Raw genomic sequence first — 18,016 nt, forward strand, 5'->3', positions numbered from 1 at the left:
GTATATCTAAACAAGCATTGGAAATGCAATAGGTCTCGCAGCATTAGAGTTAGTGCTTTTAGAATTGTTTATGGTTTTTTTTTTTAAATCTTTAGCATTTTTGTTTCCTGTAGGCAATGCTAAAGAATTACAAAGAAAAAAAGCCATAAACAAATCTAAAAGCTCTAACTCAAATGCTCCGAGACCTATTGCACTGTGTGAGGGTGAGGGGTTGAGGGTGAGTGAGGGTGAGGGTGAGTGAGGGTGAGTGAGAGTGAGGGTGAATGCGCTTGCAGCTATGTTCTAATTTTTCATCAACACCAGCATTACTTGTTTCCTATTTTACAAGCTTTTATATCATTTCTTTAGAAGTTACACGACCTATATAAGATTAAAAAATGCATTTCTTTTCCCTTCTGGGGTTGGAGTTTTAAAAAAGTGTCCATTTGCTGCAAACAGTGGCGATGAAGTGATACCTTTGCTCGGAGTGCGCACCCCCTTTCAGCGGGTGTTGGCAGATGCCATCTTCAGCAAGGTCAAGTTTTAAAGAGCAGAGGAGCCTGGCCATGCAGGTCTGCAGTCTGCAGAGTGAGACGTGGCGTCACAGGGGGCGGGTGCAAACGTGTGTGAGGGAGAGAGTCAGATGGGGAAAACCTGAGAGGTGCTGCATGGCATGCACAGATGACGACAGTCAAAGTCTGCACCAACCGGGATATATGCTGCCACACAGGAGGAGCTCAACTACATTACTATCGTGTAATCCAAAGTTCTTCACATAAAACATATTTATTCAACATTTATCTTATTCAGTGGAGAGCCCTGAACAATGTACCGACATTGGAAAGATGAATGTTTATGACGACATGCTAGGATTCCGCCTAGATCCCGGCAGGTCATACACAGATGAAACTGAGCGCTTATTTGTCTCTTGAAATGGTGAAACTGAAAGACGTCACTCTGCGCACAGAGATAAAACAAATAATTATCCCCACTCTTTTCTGCACGAGCATGTTTCAAAAGAAGCTGAACAGTTTCATCTACAGGTTTATTGTGCTAATGAGCCAAGCTGCAATCCGAGAGCTTCTTTTGAAACCTGCTCTTGGAATTTGGAGCGGCACCTTTGATGTGCGCCGGACCCCGGGGGCCGTCTTGGTAGAGAAGGGGCCGAGCTGCTGGAGGCGGGAACCTCACATGATCTGAGGGGACTTGGAGTGGGTGGGTGGGGGGGGGTCGGAGCCGTGAAATAAAGACGCCTAAACTGTGTTGAGACCTGGCCTTAAACCCCACTGGGAGGCAATATTTTTCTGCATGTTCCTCAGTGCAGTAACCTCTGCTAGCCCTCCTACACCCGTAAACCTCTGGCACAGTTCATGTACACCCGGTTGGCTGCAGGTCACATGGCACCAGGCTAGGTTGCTCCTTTGTGCTGGACATACTGGGAGGAGGCACCCAAGGAGACGAGCCAGCCGCAGTTGTGTGCAATCCCTTCTCGAAGTTGTTGAAAGGCACATTCACCGCAATAAAAGCAGGGGGAAGGAGTAGGTAGCGAAGAAGACGAGCCAGCTGGAGTGTTAAAAGGCACGCTCCTTGAAATAAGAAGCAGGGCGGTGGAGGTGGATGAGTCTGCCCAGGAGACGAGCAAGCTGAAGCACACAGGACAGCTAATATATCGCAATAAATCGCATTTACGGGAGTTTAAGCTATTGGCATTGTAAATGACAATGCCTTCTATTTATGTTTTTAAAACAAAAACAGAAATAAAAGGCATTGTTATTTGCAATGTCAATAGCTCAAACTCGTGTGAAAGCGAGACCTATTGCATTGCAAATGCTTGTTTCTACTGCAAGGGTTTTTGGTATTTCCAAGCCTGACCAAGATTTTGGGAAAAGCGGGAGTGGAGGTGAAACTCAGTAATGCTTGTGAAATGACACTTTGAATGTTTATGCATTCATTCTAATGGAGACGACCCCAGGGTTGTTATTGCGGCTACATGGCCAGTGCAGCGTTTTAAATACACTCCAATAAAGAGATTGTAAGGGGTTGGTACTGAGATATGAGCAAGTGACAGTGTTTTCACAGACCACCGATGGGCCGGGACAGGAAACGCCGGTACTGGGCTACGAGGCAAGCGTCACTGTGTACTGGCAAACCTAGGACTCCTGTCCTGCCTGAAAACGGACTGTGAAGGGGTGTTACTGGACAACTAGGCAAGCGGGAAGGTACCCGGCCAGCCCTCTGACCCCCGATGCTCCAGTGCAGGGATGGTAAAGAGTAGTTACCAGGCTCTAAGACAACTGGCACTGCATGCTGCCAACCCCATGGCCTCCAATGCTGCCTGGGCAGGGATGCAGACACGGTAAAGACTGCTCATGGAACCGGCTGGAACGAGCCCAGTCAGAAGAGCCTGTTTTCTTTAATATTACGTGTTTTGCTTTATTTCTTGGCATGACTTTCGACTGGGCTCAAACCAGGTGAGTAAACAGCCGAATCTCTCCAGGGGGGGCTTGAAAGCGCAAACATGCGGCACTGGGGAGGTGAAGACGAAGCCCGGGGCTCCTCGCCCTGCACCCGCCACGACCCTACGACGCGGGGGGAGCGCGGGGCGTCGGTGAGGACTGAGAGATGCATCTGTCCCCTCTCACTAGGTGCCTGGGGGCACTCACGGGTAAATAAACAAGGTCAACAGACGGCAAGGGTGTTAAACGATGGAGAAGATAGCGGCCAAGCAGCTGTGAAAAAATATATTAGCAGGAAACTCGTTTGATGTCCGACCTAAATAATACATTACGACGGGTAAAGAGAAGTCTGTGTGACCCCGAGGGAAGCAGTGCGATTCGAGTCACACGCAGATCTGCAGGAAATTAATGTGCGTAGGGAAGGTGCCAAATAGAGGGATAACAAGACGGAGGGAAGAGAGGGGAGGGGGGAGGAGAAATGCGACACGGTGGGAAGGGGCAGGCAGGATGACTCAGGGGAGGGGGCGGAGCGGGGCAGAGCGGCATGTGGGTGTGAAGAAGCCGGGCCTTTGAAGTGAAGCTAAGCTTCACTTCAAAGGTGTCGGAGGAATGCGGGCGGCTGTGCACGCGCTTTTAAGCTCAATGCACATGCGCATTGAGCTTAAAAGTCACGGGCACTGCAAGGAATCGCCACGATTCCTTGCAAGTTAGATAAAGAGTCGATGAGCCCCTATAGTCTCGCTTGCTCGATGCGCATGCGCATCGACAGGCGAGACCTAAAAACGACTCCAAATCGGGGCATGTATTTCTTTGCTTTAACATTCGCTATCTAGTTTAATCATTTTTTTACATTATCAGTTTTGCTTTTTTTTCTCTATTTAAGCTGTTGGCACCTCCTGACTCCTCTTTGTCCTGCTGTTATTTGTTGTCTCCAAACTGTTTTTTCCCCGGGGCTGGACATAATTGTTCGTTGTTGCTCTATGAGGTTTAACTTCCCAAAATGTTATTTTCTGCATGTAATCAATAGCATAGGGACTATGCTTTCTAGGCGCTATAGTTCTTAGTCAAAATAAGCCCTGTCTCAGTTTCCACCTGCATGCGAGTCCATCTGAATATTGAACATTCTAGGAGGAATGCTAACTTATTCTGAAGACGCCAGTAGTTTATTACCCGCAAAATCAGATTTACTCAAATACAACATTGACTATTATGTCTGCCCTGCACATCTGGACAAGGGCACTCTGGATCAAGCACCTCCTGAGATGCTGATCACAATAAACGCTTTATAGGCCTCCATATAGGTCAATGCCATTTCATAGCCACAAACATCAAGGGCCCTATGCATTTCCCTATTCACAAAGGAGGGTCGGAGAAACGGAAGGAGGGTCGGATAAACCGAGAAAGGGTCGGAGATAGCGAGGGAGAGTCGGAGAAACCGAGGGAGAGTCGAAGAAACCGAAGGAGAGTCGGAGAAACCGAAGGAGGGTCGGAGAAACCGAGGGAGGGTCGGAGAAAGCGAAGGAGGGTCGGAGATAGCGAGAGAGGGTCGGAGACAGCGAGATAGGGCCCGTTCATCTCGTCGTTGATGTCTTCCCGTCCTGCTACTTGCAGTTTGATTTTTCCATTGCAAATGCAGAAGTGTCACAATGCAAGTAAAGACCATGACACAACAAGCCTTGGCAGGACCAGCTTGGCTGTACAGAGAACTAATTTCACATATTTGAGTCTAACATATAGAGGGGGTGGATCACGATTAAAAAATAAAAACAGCATTCCTTAGTGGTTTCCGCCACTTTGTGTCTCCCTGTTTTCAAGCACCAGTTGAGAAGGCAAGGAAGTGACGTGCATGAAACCTTTGGCATCACATCCGTGTGTTAATGACACACGTTTGTTTAATGACTGCTCAGTGCTGCTGCTCCAGTTCTCCATTCCCAAACACAGCACAAAATGCACTGCTAAACAAGCATTTGCAATGCAGTAGGTCGGTCGGAGAAACCGAGGGACGGTCGGAGAAACCGAGGGACGGTCGGAGAAACCGAGGGACGGTCGGAGATAGCGAGGGACGGTCGGAGATAGCGAGGGACGGTCGGAGATAGCGAGGGACGTTCGGAGATAGCGAGGGACGGTCGGAGAAACCGAGGGACGGTCGGAGAAAGCCAGAGGGACGGTCGGAGAAAGCCAGAGGGGGTCGGAGACAGCGAGGGTGGGTTGGAGAAACGTAGGTGAAAGATAGGGCCCGTTCATCTCGTTGTTGATGCCTTTCCGTCCTGCTACTTGCAGTTTTATTTTTCCATTACAAATGCAGAAGTGTCACAATGCAAGTAAAAACCATGACACAACAAGCCTTGGCAGGACCAGCTTGGCTATACAGAGAACTCATTTCACATATTTGAGTCTAACATATAGGGGGGGGGGGAGGGGGGATCAAGATTAAAAAAGTAAAAACTGCATTCCTTAGTGGTTTCCGCCACTTTGTGTCTCCCTGTTATCAAGCACCAGTTGAGAAGCCAAGGAAGTGACGTGCGTGAAACCTTTGGCGTCACATCCGTGTGTTAATGACACACGTTTGTTTAATGACTGCTCAGTGCTGCTGCCCCAGTCCTCCATTCCCAAACACAGCATAAAATGCACTGCTAAAAACATGTGACAATACAAACTGCCGATGCCTGGTAAGCGTCCCTCCTGCCCTGGCAGGGGATGTGAAAGGGTTAGGTATCGCAGAACCTTTGAAAACTCGCACAAAGTCAGAGCTTTACTGCCTATATTTAACAGCAGCGTTCCCAGCCCGTGTGCACTTGGTAATGTACACAAGCAGAAAGTTGGTTTAAGTGTGCTTGTGTCATGGAAAAGGTGACAGGGTCACTCCGATTCCATAGGCTGCAGCGTAATCAGCTTCTCAGACCCGAATGCCAGGGGTTCGTGGACAGTTGAGCCGAAAGGAGGAAGGCTGGAGTAACCTTTTCTGTTTGAAACAAATGGAAATCTTCTGAGAGCGCAGGTTCAAAGCAGCATTGAGTTTCTGTTTGGAGTGTTGCACACTTCCCTGGAGTGGCCTGGACACGCGACCCTGCGCGAGTCGGGAGAGAGCCCACCCATCAGCTACTTGCTGGTATAGATCCTATGCATTCTGTATATATTAATGTAGCTGGTGCAGACTGCAGTCCTTATCTGTGTGTTGGTGTACAGGATATGTATATACGTAGAACAATGCCAGAAATTATGTACACGTTAGTGGAAGGTATTTATGTTATTGACATGTACTACGGCACTGGGTGCATGTACCATATTAGCCATGCTTGGAGGCCACAGTGTCCTTTGGGGCACTGCCCCCCCCCCCCCCCCTCCAGCCCATGCTCAGCCTCTCCTGTACTTCATGCTTCCTGGCACAACTCTCAGCAGCTGGCAGGAGGGGCATCGCTCCTCCCGTCTCGCAGCCGAAACCACCAGTGCTGCCTCCGACTAAGAACAGGCAATACTGCCGGCTCTGACGAGCAAGCACAACAGCGTGTCAAAAACACACCAGATGAGACAAAGCCAAAACATGCCCAAACTACAAAAAGAAAGGAACAGGTTAAACAAGTGCAACCCAATGTACAAATATAACTTTGACTGCGCAAACAGGAGCATGCACTGGCGTCGGAAGAAAACTCCTACCGACTCCAAATCAGGGCATTTATCTCTGTGCTTTACCATTCGCTATCTAGTTTAATTATTTTTTAACATTATCATTTTGCTTTTTTTCACTATTTTTAGCCATTGGCACCTCTTGGGTCCTCTTGGTCCTCTCTTATTTGTTCTGTCCAAACTGTTTTTCCCCGGGGCTGAACAATTATTTTCGTTGTTGCTCTACGAGGTTTAATTTTCCAAAAGGTTCTTTTCTGCATGTAATCAATAGCATAGGGACTATGCTTTCTAGGCGCTATAGTTCTCAGTCAACATAAGGTTTCTCTGTCACTGCCTTACCTGCTTTTCAAAAGCTTGAACCGGATGTGTTACTTCTCCCACAACCCGCATGGTTAATTCCACCACCTGCCTAGCTCACTGAAGTCCTGTCTTGGCGCTGCATAGATGGCCAAAGCCATTTCATACATACAGAGTTCCGTTCCGTATGGCAGGGGAGAGTGCAGGTTCAAAGCAGCATTGCGTTTCTGTTTGGAGTGTTGCACACTTAACTACATACTAGAGCGAGATGCATGGATCCTCCCATGCATTAATTACTTTACTAGTGGAAGAACAGTTAGTGAGAGGGGATTACACCTCCTATTAGCCATGCTTAGAGTCCACAGGGTGCTTTGGGGGCACTGGGGGTCCCTCCAGCCCATGCTCAGCCTCCCCTGTGCATCACACCTCCCGGCACAACTCTCAGCAGGTGGCGGAAGGGCATCGCTCCTCCCCTCTCACAGCCGAAACCACCAGTGCTGCCTCGGCTAAGAGCAGGCAATACTGCCGGCTCTGACGAGCAAGCACAACAGCGTGTCAAAAACGACTCCAAATCGGGGCATGTATTTCTTTGCTTTAACATTCACTATCTAGTTTAATCGGTTTTTTTACATTATCAGTTTTGCTTTTTTTTCTCTATTTAAGCCATTGGCACCTCCTGACTCCTCTTTGTCCTGCTGTTATTTGTTGTCTCCAAACTGTTTTTTCCCGGGGCTGGACATAATTGTTCGTTGTTGCTCTAGGAGGTTTAATTTTCCAAAATGTTATTTTCTGCATGTAATCAATAGCATAGGGACCATGCTTTCTAGGCGCTATAGTTCTTAGTCAACATAAGCCCTGTCTCAGTTCCCACCTGCACGCGAGTCCATCTGAATATTGAACATTCTAGGAGGAATGCTAACTTATTCTGAAGACGCCAGTAGTTTATTACACGCAAAATCAGATTTACTCAAATACAACATTGACTATTATGTCTGCCCTGCACATCTGGACAAGGGCACTCTGGATCGGGCACCTCCTGAGATGCTGATCACAATAAACGCTTTATAGGCCTCCATATAGGTCAATGCCATTTCATAGCCACAAACATCAAGGGCCCTATGTTTCAATGCATTTCCCTATTCACAAAGGAGGGTCGGAGAAACGGAAGGAGGGTCGGAAAAACCGAGAAAGGGTCGGAGATAGCGAGGGAGGGACGGAGAAACCGAGGGAGGGTCGGAGAAACCGAAGGAGGGTCGGAGAAACCGAAGGAGGGTCGGAGAAAGCGAAGGAGGGTCGGGGAAACCGATGGAGAGTCGGAGAAACCGAGGGAGGGTCGGAAAAACTGAGAAAGGGTAGGAAAAACCGAGAGAGGGTCGGAGATAGCGAGAGAGGGTCGGAGATAGCGAGAGAGGGTCGGAGACAGCAAGAGAGGGTCGGAGAAACCAAGGGAGGGTCGAAGAAACCGAGGGACGGTCGGAGATAACGAGATAGGGTCGGAGAAAGCCAGAGAGGGTCGGAGATAGCGAGATAGGGCCCGTTCATCTCGTCGTTGATGCCTTTCCTTCCTGCTACTTGCAGTTTGATTTTTCCATTACAAATGCAGAAGTGTCACAATGCAAGTAAAGACCATGACACAACAAGCCTTGGCAGGACCAGCTTGGCTGTACAGAGAACTAATTTCACATATTTGAGTCTAACATATAGAGGGGGGTGGATCACGATTACAAATAAAACAAGCCTTTCACCGTAACACGGCTGGCAGGGGAGGGGGCGGAGAGGGGAGAGGTGCGACACGGCAGTAGGAGGAGGAGGGGGGAGGAGAGTAGGGGAGGCACGGCCTAGCGGCAGGCAGGCAGGGGAGGAGAGGAGGAGGGGGGAGGAGAGTAGGGGAGGCACGGCCTAGCGGCCGTGCAATCAAGTAGTGAGGTTGCGGAGCTGGGGGAGGCTGTGAGAGAGAGTAGGCAAGGCAGGCGGCTGGGGGCATGTGCACGCGCTTTTAAGCTCAATGCACATGCGCATTGAGCTTAAAAGTCACGGGCACTGCAAGGAATCGCCACGATTCCTTGCAAGTTAGATAAAGTCTGGATGAGCCCCTATAGTCTCGCTTGCTCGATGCGCATGCGCATCGACAGGCGAGACCTAAAAACGAACTAAAACTCAATACATAAATAAGACCCACGAGACTCCAAATTCAGTGCCATTTCATGGTTATAGAGGATTATTTAGGATTTATCCATTTGATCCTTTCAGGAATAGTTAGAATTTATCCCTTTCATCTTTCACGCATAGCCATTCCGACCAGGTTGAAAAACTCTTTCTGTGCCATAGTTTAGCTTTTAAATCAGGTGGCCCCATGATTTCATTATCTTGTGTGCCCGATGATTTGCAGTTCCTGGAAAGATTACGGGTTTTGTTATAGAATGTCCGTCATGAATAAGTGATGTAGGGCACATGCATCATTCATACATTTTGCATTTCTTAATTTGCGAAAATTACCGAATCGCAAATTAAGAATTGCAAAATGCTATGCATCATTTTTTTCGGTATTTTTTTGTGATTCGGTAAAAATCGCAATTTTTACCGAATCGCAAATAAATACCGAATTCCTAACTGCTTTTTCGCAAATCCCATTGATTCCTAAGGGCCGAAAGGCCCATAGGAATCAATGGGAAGGCATTTACGAATTCGCAATTTGTTGATGCATTCCAAGGGTGCAGGGGGGGTCCAAAGGACCCCCCCCTGCACCCCTTAAATGTATTTGAAAGTGCATGTTTCAAACACACATGTCCTAAGGACATGTGTGTCTGTAACATGACAGTGTAAAAAATGCATTTTTAAGCATTTTGAAAGATTTTCGCAAATTAACACGAGGGTCAACCTCGTGTTAATATGCACTTCCAATTTCAAAATTCGCATTTTTTTTAAAATTTGATGCATTGCATTTAAGGAATCGCACAAATGCGATTCCTTAAATGCATTTGCATTTTTAAGAAATGCAAAAAAATGCGAATATATTGAAAAAGAGTTTGATGCATCCCAAAAACGTATTTAGGAAGTGCAAACGGCCGAATTTATCGATTCGCACCGTTTGCACTTCCTAAATAGGTTGATGCATGTGGGGGGTAGAGGCTAATAGTAGAAGTGGGCCTCTCTCTTTGGTCAGAACCATATCGGGAGATTTTGTGATTATGAACTTCCTACTGATCCTTAGATGCCCTCCAGAGGAGGAGAACAGCTCTCAAATGCGAGTGTGGCAAAACATTGTGAAAAGATTGCTGAATGCCTGTAATCACTTGGTAAACTTGAAAGAAGTTTTTGTTTTTTGACCTTATGACATTGTAGGTCACTTACGCTGCCGTTGGCACTATAATCTGGTAGTGGGCATATAAGGGGCACTAGAAAGGCCAGTCTGTTTGATCATACTACCATCTACATATGTTATACATTTAAGGGCACATGCATCATTCTTACATTTTGCATTTCTTAATTTGCGAAAATTACCGAATCGCAAATTAAGAATTGCAAAATGCTATGCATCAATTTTTTCGGTATTTATTTGTGATTCGGTAAAAATCGCAATTTTTACCGAATTGCAAATAAATACCGAATTCCTAACTGCTTTTTCGCAAATCCCATTGATTCCTATGGGCCGAAAGGCCAATAGGAATCAATGGGAAGGCATTTACGAATTCGCAATTTGTTGATGCATTCCAAGGGTGCAGGGGGGGGTCCAAAGGACCCCCCCCGCACCCCTGAAATGTATTTGAAAGTGCATGTTTCAAACACACATGTCCTAAGGACATGTGTGTCTGTAACATGACAGAGTAAAAAATGCATTTTTTTGCATTTTGAAAGATTTTCGCAAATTAACACGAGGGTCAACCTCGTGTTAATTTGCACTTCCAATTTCAAAATGCGCATTTTTTTTTTTTAATTGATGCATTGCATTTAAGGAATCGCACAAATGCGATTCCTTAAATGCATTTGCATTTTTAAGAAATGCAAAAAAATGCGAATATTGAAATAGCGTTTGATGCATTCCAAAAACGTATTTAGGAAGTGCAAACGGCCGAATTTACCGATTCGCACCGTTTGCATTTCCTAAATAGGTTGATGCATGTGCCCCTTAACATTCTAATTCAGAATTTTAGGGCATCATAAATTAAATACAAGCTACACATTGTATTTACAAATTCAACATTTCCATACTTGTTTTGCCAGACCATTTTAATTAAAGCTCTTCTATGTATTCTTAGCATTGATCTAGAAATACAGACTTTTTCTTTGCATTTTGCATGGCTCCTTAACTGTAACTTGGGCTGTGTGATGAAATCTTTTACCACACTACATCATGTACATTTTGTTCATATGTCTTTAGTGATCAGGTTGAAGTGCTTTATGATGCACATGTGAAAACAGAATTCTATGCATCTTAGGAATTTAATTCCTGCTACATTTAAGAGAGAGACCTTTATTAAGCAATACAGTTCTGCGGAGGTTTTTTCAGTTATGGGGCATGAAAACGGTGAAGCTTTGATAGTGATATTGATTGATGATATTGATAGGGTACCAGCACTTGTTGTGACTTGTGATTGCATTGCTATTGTGATTGAGAATGTTTCCTCATTCTCCACAAAATGACATAACTGTTCAATGAGTCTTTGTGCTCCTCTTTCTTCAAATATATTACTAGTATCGAAATTTAGAACGGATACTAAATGCATTCAGCGAATCCTGTTGTAAAAGGCTGGGTTCACAATAAGCAGTTGCTGCTTCTTGTCTGCTTTGGATGACCCTTCACACTTGTTGCTTAGGGTTCCGGGGATGTCAAGTACCACCTTGGAATGTACCATGAAAGGATTAACCGAGCCACAAACAAGAACCTCACATTGTCGCTAGTGGCCAATCCATCTCACCTGGAAGCAGTGGACCCCGTGGTGCAAGGAAAGACCAAAGCCGAGCAGTTCTATCGTGGCGACACAGAAGGTAAAAAGGTAAGATGCTCTACAGCTGGCGGTAAGATCATTCTCGTCTGTTGTGCTATGTTTTCTTTACAACTGCTTCTCTGCACCAATGGTGCTGCTCTAGTCCACCCACAGAAGGGCAATGCCTCTGCCATTGCAGCACCAGTTTTTCCAGCCCAGTTCCTGATTTTTGTCTGCCTCTTGACAGGAGTCAGGAAACAGCCCTTCTGGTGCTTCCTCTTCTTGGGTTCGTCTTGTGGGGAAGGATTTCCAGTCCTAGCTGCCGCACAGACCGTTCCCATTAGGTTGTGAAGTAGAAAGAGCAAGGAATAAGATTAGCAGAATGACCATAAAGGCATTTTTTGTTCCCTGTAACAGAGGCATTAACACAGAGTTATATATTATCGAGCTTTTGGTATGAGCATAAAGTTATGAGTAGTTTTCTCAGCTAATGTGTTTTCAGAGCTGACACATTAGAATGGTGGTTTTTAGAAACTTTTAACTTGTTGCATCAACATAGTCGCCAGAATAACCAATCTTAAGGAGTTCAGTGTTGCGATGGAGCCCCATGAATGATAAATAATGATAAATCATTGGTTTTACAATACCCTTGTCTGCTTGATCAATGATTTAATACTTGACATTTGTTGTCCTCGCTTCTGATGTCTTTTCCGTTTAATGATTGACATTTCGGTTCATCGGTGGTAGCTATGAGCCTCCTTGTCAATGTCTACTGTTTTCCAGGATGGCAGAAGCCTTTAGCATGTTAATTCAGAAATTCACCAGTAATGCCTGTGCCCTAACATTTAAACATGTGCCCATCTGTAATCAATACAAAACAGTATATAGGTGTTACCAGGGCTCTGTTGTCAAGTAGATTGTGATTTCTGGGTTTTTTCGATTATTCATTGCGCTACTATGCAAATGTTAATTGATGTGCATTCTGTTAAACACTTAACAGTTAGTGGTGACAGTATCAAAAGGTATTGCAGTAAGTTTGTAAAAGGTTGTGGATGTTCTCTTGTAAGGTTAAACTGTGATAGGACTGGTGTCTTTAAAGGAACAACTCTAGATCGCACTATTGGGATATGAATTCTAATGAATCGAGAAGATTCATTTGATAATAAATTCCTGTTACTCCCTGAAAGTGCCTTAACTAAAATCTTTTGTTTACCCTAGCACATCTAACACATGAGTTCTTCCTACCTGCATCACTGAGCTGTTTCCCTGTAGTGATTGTACAAATCTATTTTTACCCTCATATTTTTTAGGTCATGTCCATCCTTCTGCATGGAGATGCTGCCTTTGCTGGCCAAGGTGTTGTCTATGAGACCTTTCATCTCAGCGATCTCCCGTCCTACACCACAAATGGTACCATTCATGTTGTAGTCAATAATCAGGTATCGTACTTCATATATGTCACATTTTCAGTAGATCATGTTAAAACGTTTCCCCCTGTTTCTTAGGTAGCTGTTTGGGTAGATTCTGCTTTATTTATCCTCTTTATGTGTTCGACGAATGTCATTCAATACAGTGAAAAACAAGAATTTGAAAGAGTGAAACATATATTAAATCCATAAATATATCAAAAGTAGAGTAACTATTTCACAATATTTATATGAACATCACAAAGGACTGGAATTCCAAATGCTAAACTGCTAGTTATTTTGGTTGAGGATCATCGAGCTATTACAAGGACTTTGCGTAGAAAGTAAAGGTGGAAGGCGACGCTATTCCACATTCGAAAGGCATAACTCCTTTTAAATTTCTTCAAAACTGTGATGTGGAGCCTTTATCTAGCAAGAGATGGAAACCATATCTTAACTACTGTGAAGTAGCTGTTAAAGCTTCAAAGTGAAGACTTGCTTCTTTTACCAATCTATTGCCTTGTAACAAAGACTGCAGGCTGTTTCAGACACAGAGTTAGGAGCTCGCTGTCCAGGAATTTGTTTGTGTTTTGTTTTGTATCCTGAGTAAGATTTGTTACTTCCTTAGCTGAGAGTGTTTTTCAAATTTTACAATTAATGGAGCTTACTAACGTGGTGTAAGTGGATCTTTAAGTCAGTGAAGAGGAACTGTGTTTACGGGTTTGTGCTTGTGCTTTCCACACAACCATATAAGGTGCTCATATCTAACTTGGCAGGAACCCTGGCACGGGCGGAATACATGGTAAGTTTGATCAGAATTGACAAAAACTAGGAAGTGCTGAAGAATAAAAATAAAAATTAATCTCTATGTTTGGGGAACTGAGCAGGTTGAAATCAAACAGCCATGTGCGGATTGTTACAGGGTCTTGCACTTTTATATACAAATGTTTCTCACAAGAGTAGGCTTGGTGCTGCAACAGGGAACTGATGTGTGCTTCGGCAAGTACATGACACAATGTAGCACTTTGAACTGGATGATGCCAGTCCCACTGAAGCACACCCTTCATATATTAAAAACATCTACCCTGAGGTCCGGCTGATGGATTCCTTTACTTCGATCAGTGAACCCGGTCTGCCCTTGTGTCCTCCTAGCCCTCTACGCACCTCTTTTCAGCACATCATCAACCCTTTAATAAATGTTTTGTTGAACAACTCCCTTTGTCAGGTGATGGCTCCTAAGTCCTAGAAACATGTTTACGTACTACTACTCCTGAAATAGCCAATGGTAGACCCTGAGGTCTTCTCCAATTATAGGCTTATTTCTTTGCTCCTGGTTCTTACTAAAATAATGGAAAAAATCTGTAAATCGACAGCTCATCCGGTTTTAGAAGAGAATCTTCTCCATGAGACACAGTCAGGTTTAAGACCATGTTACAGTCCTGAATCAGTGCTATTGGAGTCTCTGAGTTTGTCAAGCTGACTCTTGATTAAGGCCATGCTGCCATGGTGGACCTACTCGATTTGTCTGCCACTTTTGATATGATCTTACAGCATTTATTGCTTTAGTGGTTATATAACAGTGGCATTGGAGGTCCGGTACTACAATTGATTCACTTGTATCTTTCTGATCATGCCCAATCTGTTTTTCTCCCTCCATTCCTATCTTCTTCCACGCCTCTTCGGTTTGGTGTTCCTCAGGGGTCTGCCCTAAGTCAGACTCTTTTAATAAAAATATGGCTCTATTGACAGACATTATCCAACCTTTGGGGTTTAAGGTAGTGTCCTAGGCGTAAAATACTCAGCTCCTGCTGTCCTTCTCTGATGACAACTGCAATTTACAGCAGTCTTTTTAACCCAGTCTGTTACGAGTGGCAGATTTGATGATGCAGCATTGCCTTAAGCTAAAACCCATGAAAACAGAGGTTCTACTTTTCTGCTGTTACCCTTCCCTTTGTTCCAGTGTCTGGTGGCTTTTTGGAACTTGGTCCACCTTCATCTCTGGTGCTGTGGGCCAGGAAATGGGGACCTGATTCGATAATGAACTCTCTTTTTCCCCGCTGGTAAAGGCTGTCTCAGGTACCTGCTTCTCGCTTTTGAAAAGCTTTAAAAAGTTGTACGCCTGATTCAAGAATACGCCAGCAAGCCTATAGTACACAGTTGGATTACGTCCTTCCTTGGTTATTCATATATTCTTTATCTTCGCCTTCTGGAATACCTTCTCCAGCTCTTACTGCTATTTCAGAATGCTGCAGCTCGGCTGCTTCTCAATAGCCAAAACGGCACCCTATCTCTGTGCCCCTACGGCAGCTACATCTGCTACCTATTCGTAAGCATATTTCTTGTAAATATCTTTTGCTTACATTCCATGCTTTTCATAATAGAGGTCCTCTTTATCTCTGAAGGAGAATTTAACCCTATGCCCCTTCCAGATCCCCAAGGTCTTCCACTAAACTGTTACTCAGGGTTCCCCCGGTTAGGCGCGCATGTTCAGGAGGCCAATATTTTAATCATCTGGTCTCTAAAATATGGAACGCACTGCCATTATCTATAGGGCTTCTCCAGATGAATTCTCTTTCAAGAGCAGGCTTAAAACTTGGCTCTTCAAGCCCTTTTGATCCCCATCATCTTTATTTTCCGCAAAGAGCACCGGAACGTCTTTGACAGCTGTGCACTTTAAAAGTGGTATATTCAATATGTATGCATATTAATATACAGCACTTAGGAAAGAGTCTCCAGACCTCTTTTGAGCATTGGTGAGATACCTTGTGATTCACACCAAAAGTGTGTGTTTTTATGTGGGTCCAGCTTCACCAGAGTCATGCCATATTTTCAGAATTTGTGCATGAGATAAATCTACCTACAACAGATCTTAATGTAGCTCACTTAAAAATAGATGGGTTTGGCACTTGTGGCCCTACATTCGAAACACCTGGTTCTACTCCTTCTGCAGGAATAACAAAGCCATGTTTTAAAGAGATTTATCTGCAGGTAATACCAGACATTTATTATCCGTGGCCTTTTGATCGCAGAGACGTTTAAAGTGATTACTTGTTCAAATTCCGGTATCATGGCCATTGGATTTACTAGCCACAGAAATTCATTTTTCGATTCTGATAGTCTCATTAGAACCTCTTTGCTTTGTGTTTGATGATGCACTTCATTTGTAATGCTGGGCTCTTTAGTACAGCCTTTCAGTGGCAGAAGGGTTTGTCTGCCCAAAGAAGCATCTATAGGGTCTAACTTTTGCTAAGCCCTGGATCCTCGGTCACCCACCCAGGTGAGATTAATATCCAACAGTAAGGCTTCAGTTCCTCAGGTCAGTTGGCTATGCGCAAGGCATCTACCATTCAGTGTCTGGTATTAGAGGTGTCCCTAGAGCTTGTATTTGCCTCTCAGAGTCACTCTAATGTTTGGGTGCAGGTCCCGGGGGTTGGAAATTGAACCAATCCGCAATGTCACATTTTCGTCCTAAACACATTTGGTAACAGTAAACTAATTCTGTTTTTTTTTTCAAGTGGTGTCTTCCTGAACACGAGGAGTTTCCTGGTCTAGAATTCAACCACAATACCATTTCTGTAAAGCATTTGTCCCTATCTGCAGTTTCCACGAAAATCAGTTACTTTCAAATATAGTTGCTTGAAATCTTCACTTCTTCCTACACAGCATTTCTGCTTGAAATGCAAGTCATTTCTTGGAATTCTCAACATGATAAAATAAAATAATAATAATTTAGTCAACATCATCCTGTAGTGACAGAATGATGTATGGTTAATCAAAAAACTTGTATGTAAAAAAACTCCTCCGGTGACCTTCTGATTGCACTGCAGGAACTTGTTTTTTATTTATGATTGAGTTGATGTGGTGAAACACTGCTTGATGGCATGTTCTTAACCCTGTTAAGGCCTTTGCATGTATTAAATAGGGGTTGTTGGTCAATAGCTAAATCTGAAATTACTCACATTCTTTTTCATGCCAGGGAGCCTGCAGCCGTCTGTCCATAATGATCACTTCATGTTTCCTGCCATTGCTCCTCTTTATGACTTCAAGTTCTTGAAGACATTATCTTGTTAAGTATAGCAAGGGAAATAAATGTATGTTTTTAAATAAGTAGCCCCCCTTTAAATGTATAAATCAGCAAGGGAACTCAGACATAGACTGCTCATTATTCCTTCTGTTTTGGGTAAAACTGCAGCTACAACAAGACCATTATTTGTTGCTTTTATGTCTATCTACCTATTGTTTTTGGATATGAAACAATCATGTAGGAATGTCTTCAAGGCGTTAAAAGCATAACATAACAATGAACATAACATAAATCACACTGTGTGCCATGGAATCGTGGGTCGGTCAATCTGTGAATGAATATCAGTGACTTAGCTTAGAAGAGTAGCTTTGGGATGACATTTTCAACTGACCAACTAATAGTCAAGTGCCAATTTTGTCTGCTTTTTAGATTGGATTCACCACTGATCCCCGAATGGCACGCTCCTCCCCTTACCCAACAGATGTCGCACGTGTAGTCAACGCTCCAATTTTCCATGTGAATGCCGATGATCCTGAAGCAGTGATGTATGTCTGCCACGTTGCCGCAGAATGGAGGCACACCTTCAACAAAGATGTAGTGATAGACTTGGTGAGTGTGCATTTCCTTGAGTTGTTTGCGAAGCAAGTAAATGTCTTCCAACATGGATATGTACCCTGCCACATTTCATTTCATAAAATTACAATGATAGTGAAAATGTCATGTAGTATTGAATGGAGGAAGATCTGTAGCAAAGATCATTGATTATATGATATGCTGTATCTAGAGAAAGAGTGGTGCCATGTTAGGATAAGTGTTACACAGTGTGAATGTTTCTTCCAAGTAATAACTGTTTACATCATATCTATTCCTATTCCTAAAATTGATTGTGAGCAGATTAGGACTCCCCAGATATAGCGCAGCAATTTGGATCAGTGTTGTAGTAGCTTGGGTATTAGCATGTCTTCAGTATTGTTCACTTTGTTTCTCTTGGTCTTTCAACTATTCAAACAATCATTATGAATTTCCTTTTGACTTTCCTGATGATTTTACTTTAATTATTTATCTATTACACCTATATATAGTCTAGTTATGCAGATTGTCTAACCGCTGCTTCATTGTCTTCAGCCTTTTCTATAAAAAGTTGCAACTTGTTTGTGTATCCTGTTGTACCATATTGTATGTTCTCTGTGAAGTTTCTTGGTGTTTCAGTTTTTGTTCTATTTGAAGTTTCTTCCCATGTCAAGATTTGTGAACATTTATTATGCGTAGATCAATGTTTTTTAAAGTTGTTTCTTAAAGGCATCC

General features: G+C 43.9%; 1 protein-coding gene across 2 annotated transcripts in view; it reads left to right on the plus strand.

Moving 5' to 3' along the window:
- Positions 1 to 18,016, plus strand: part of OGDHL (oxoglutarate dehydrogenase L) — a 683,466-nt gene that overhangs the window by 302,201 nt on the left and 363,249 nt on the right. For both annotated transcript variants that reach the window (XM_078643351.1, XM_078643352.1), the window contains exons 9-11: positions 11,171 to 11,350; positions 12,592 to 12,720; positions 17,141 to 17,320. In XM_078643351.1, coding sequence (XP_078499477.1) covers positions 11,171 to 11,350; positions 12,592 to 12,720; positions 17,141 to 17,320 — 489 coding nt within the window. The remainder of the gene's footprint in view (positions 1 to 11,170; positions 11,351 to 12,591; positions 12,721 to 17,140; positions 17,321 to 18,016) is intronic.

This window comes from Lissotriton helveticus, chromosome 5_1, assembly GCF_964261635.1.
Source record: "Lissotriton helveticus chromosome 5_1, aLisHel1.1, whole genome shotgun sequence".
Taxonomy (NCBI): Eukaryota; Metazoa; Chordata; class Amphibia; order Caudata; family Salamandridae; genus Lissotriton; species Lissotriton helveticus.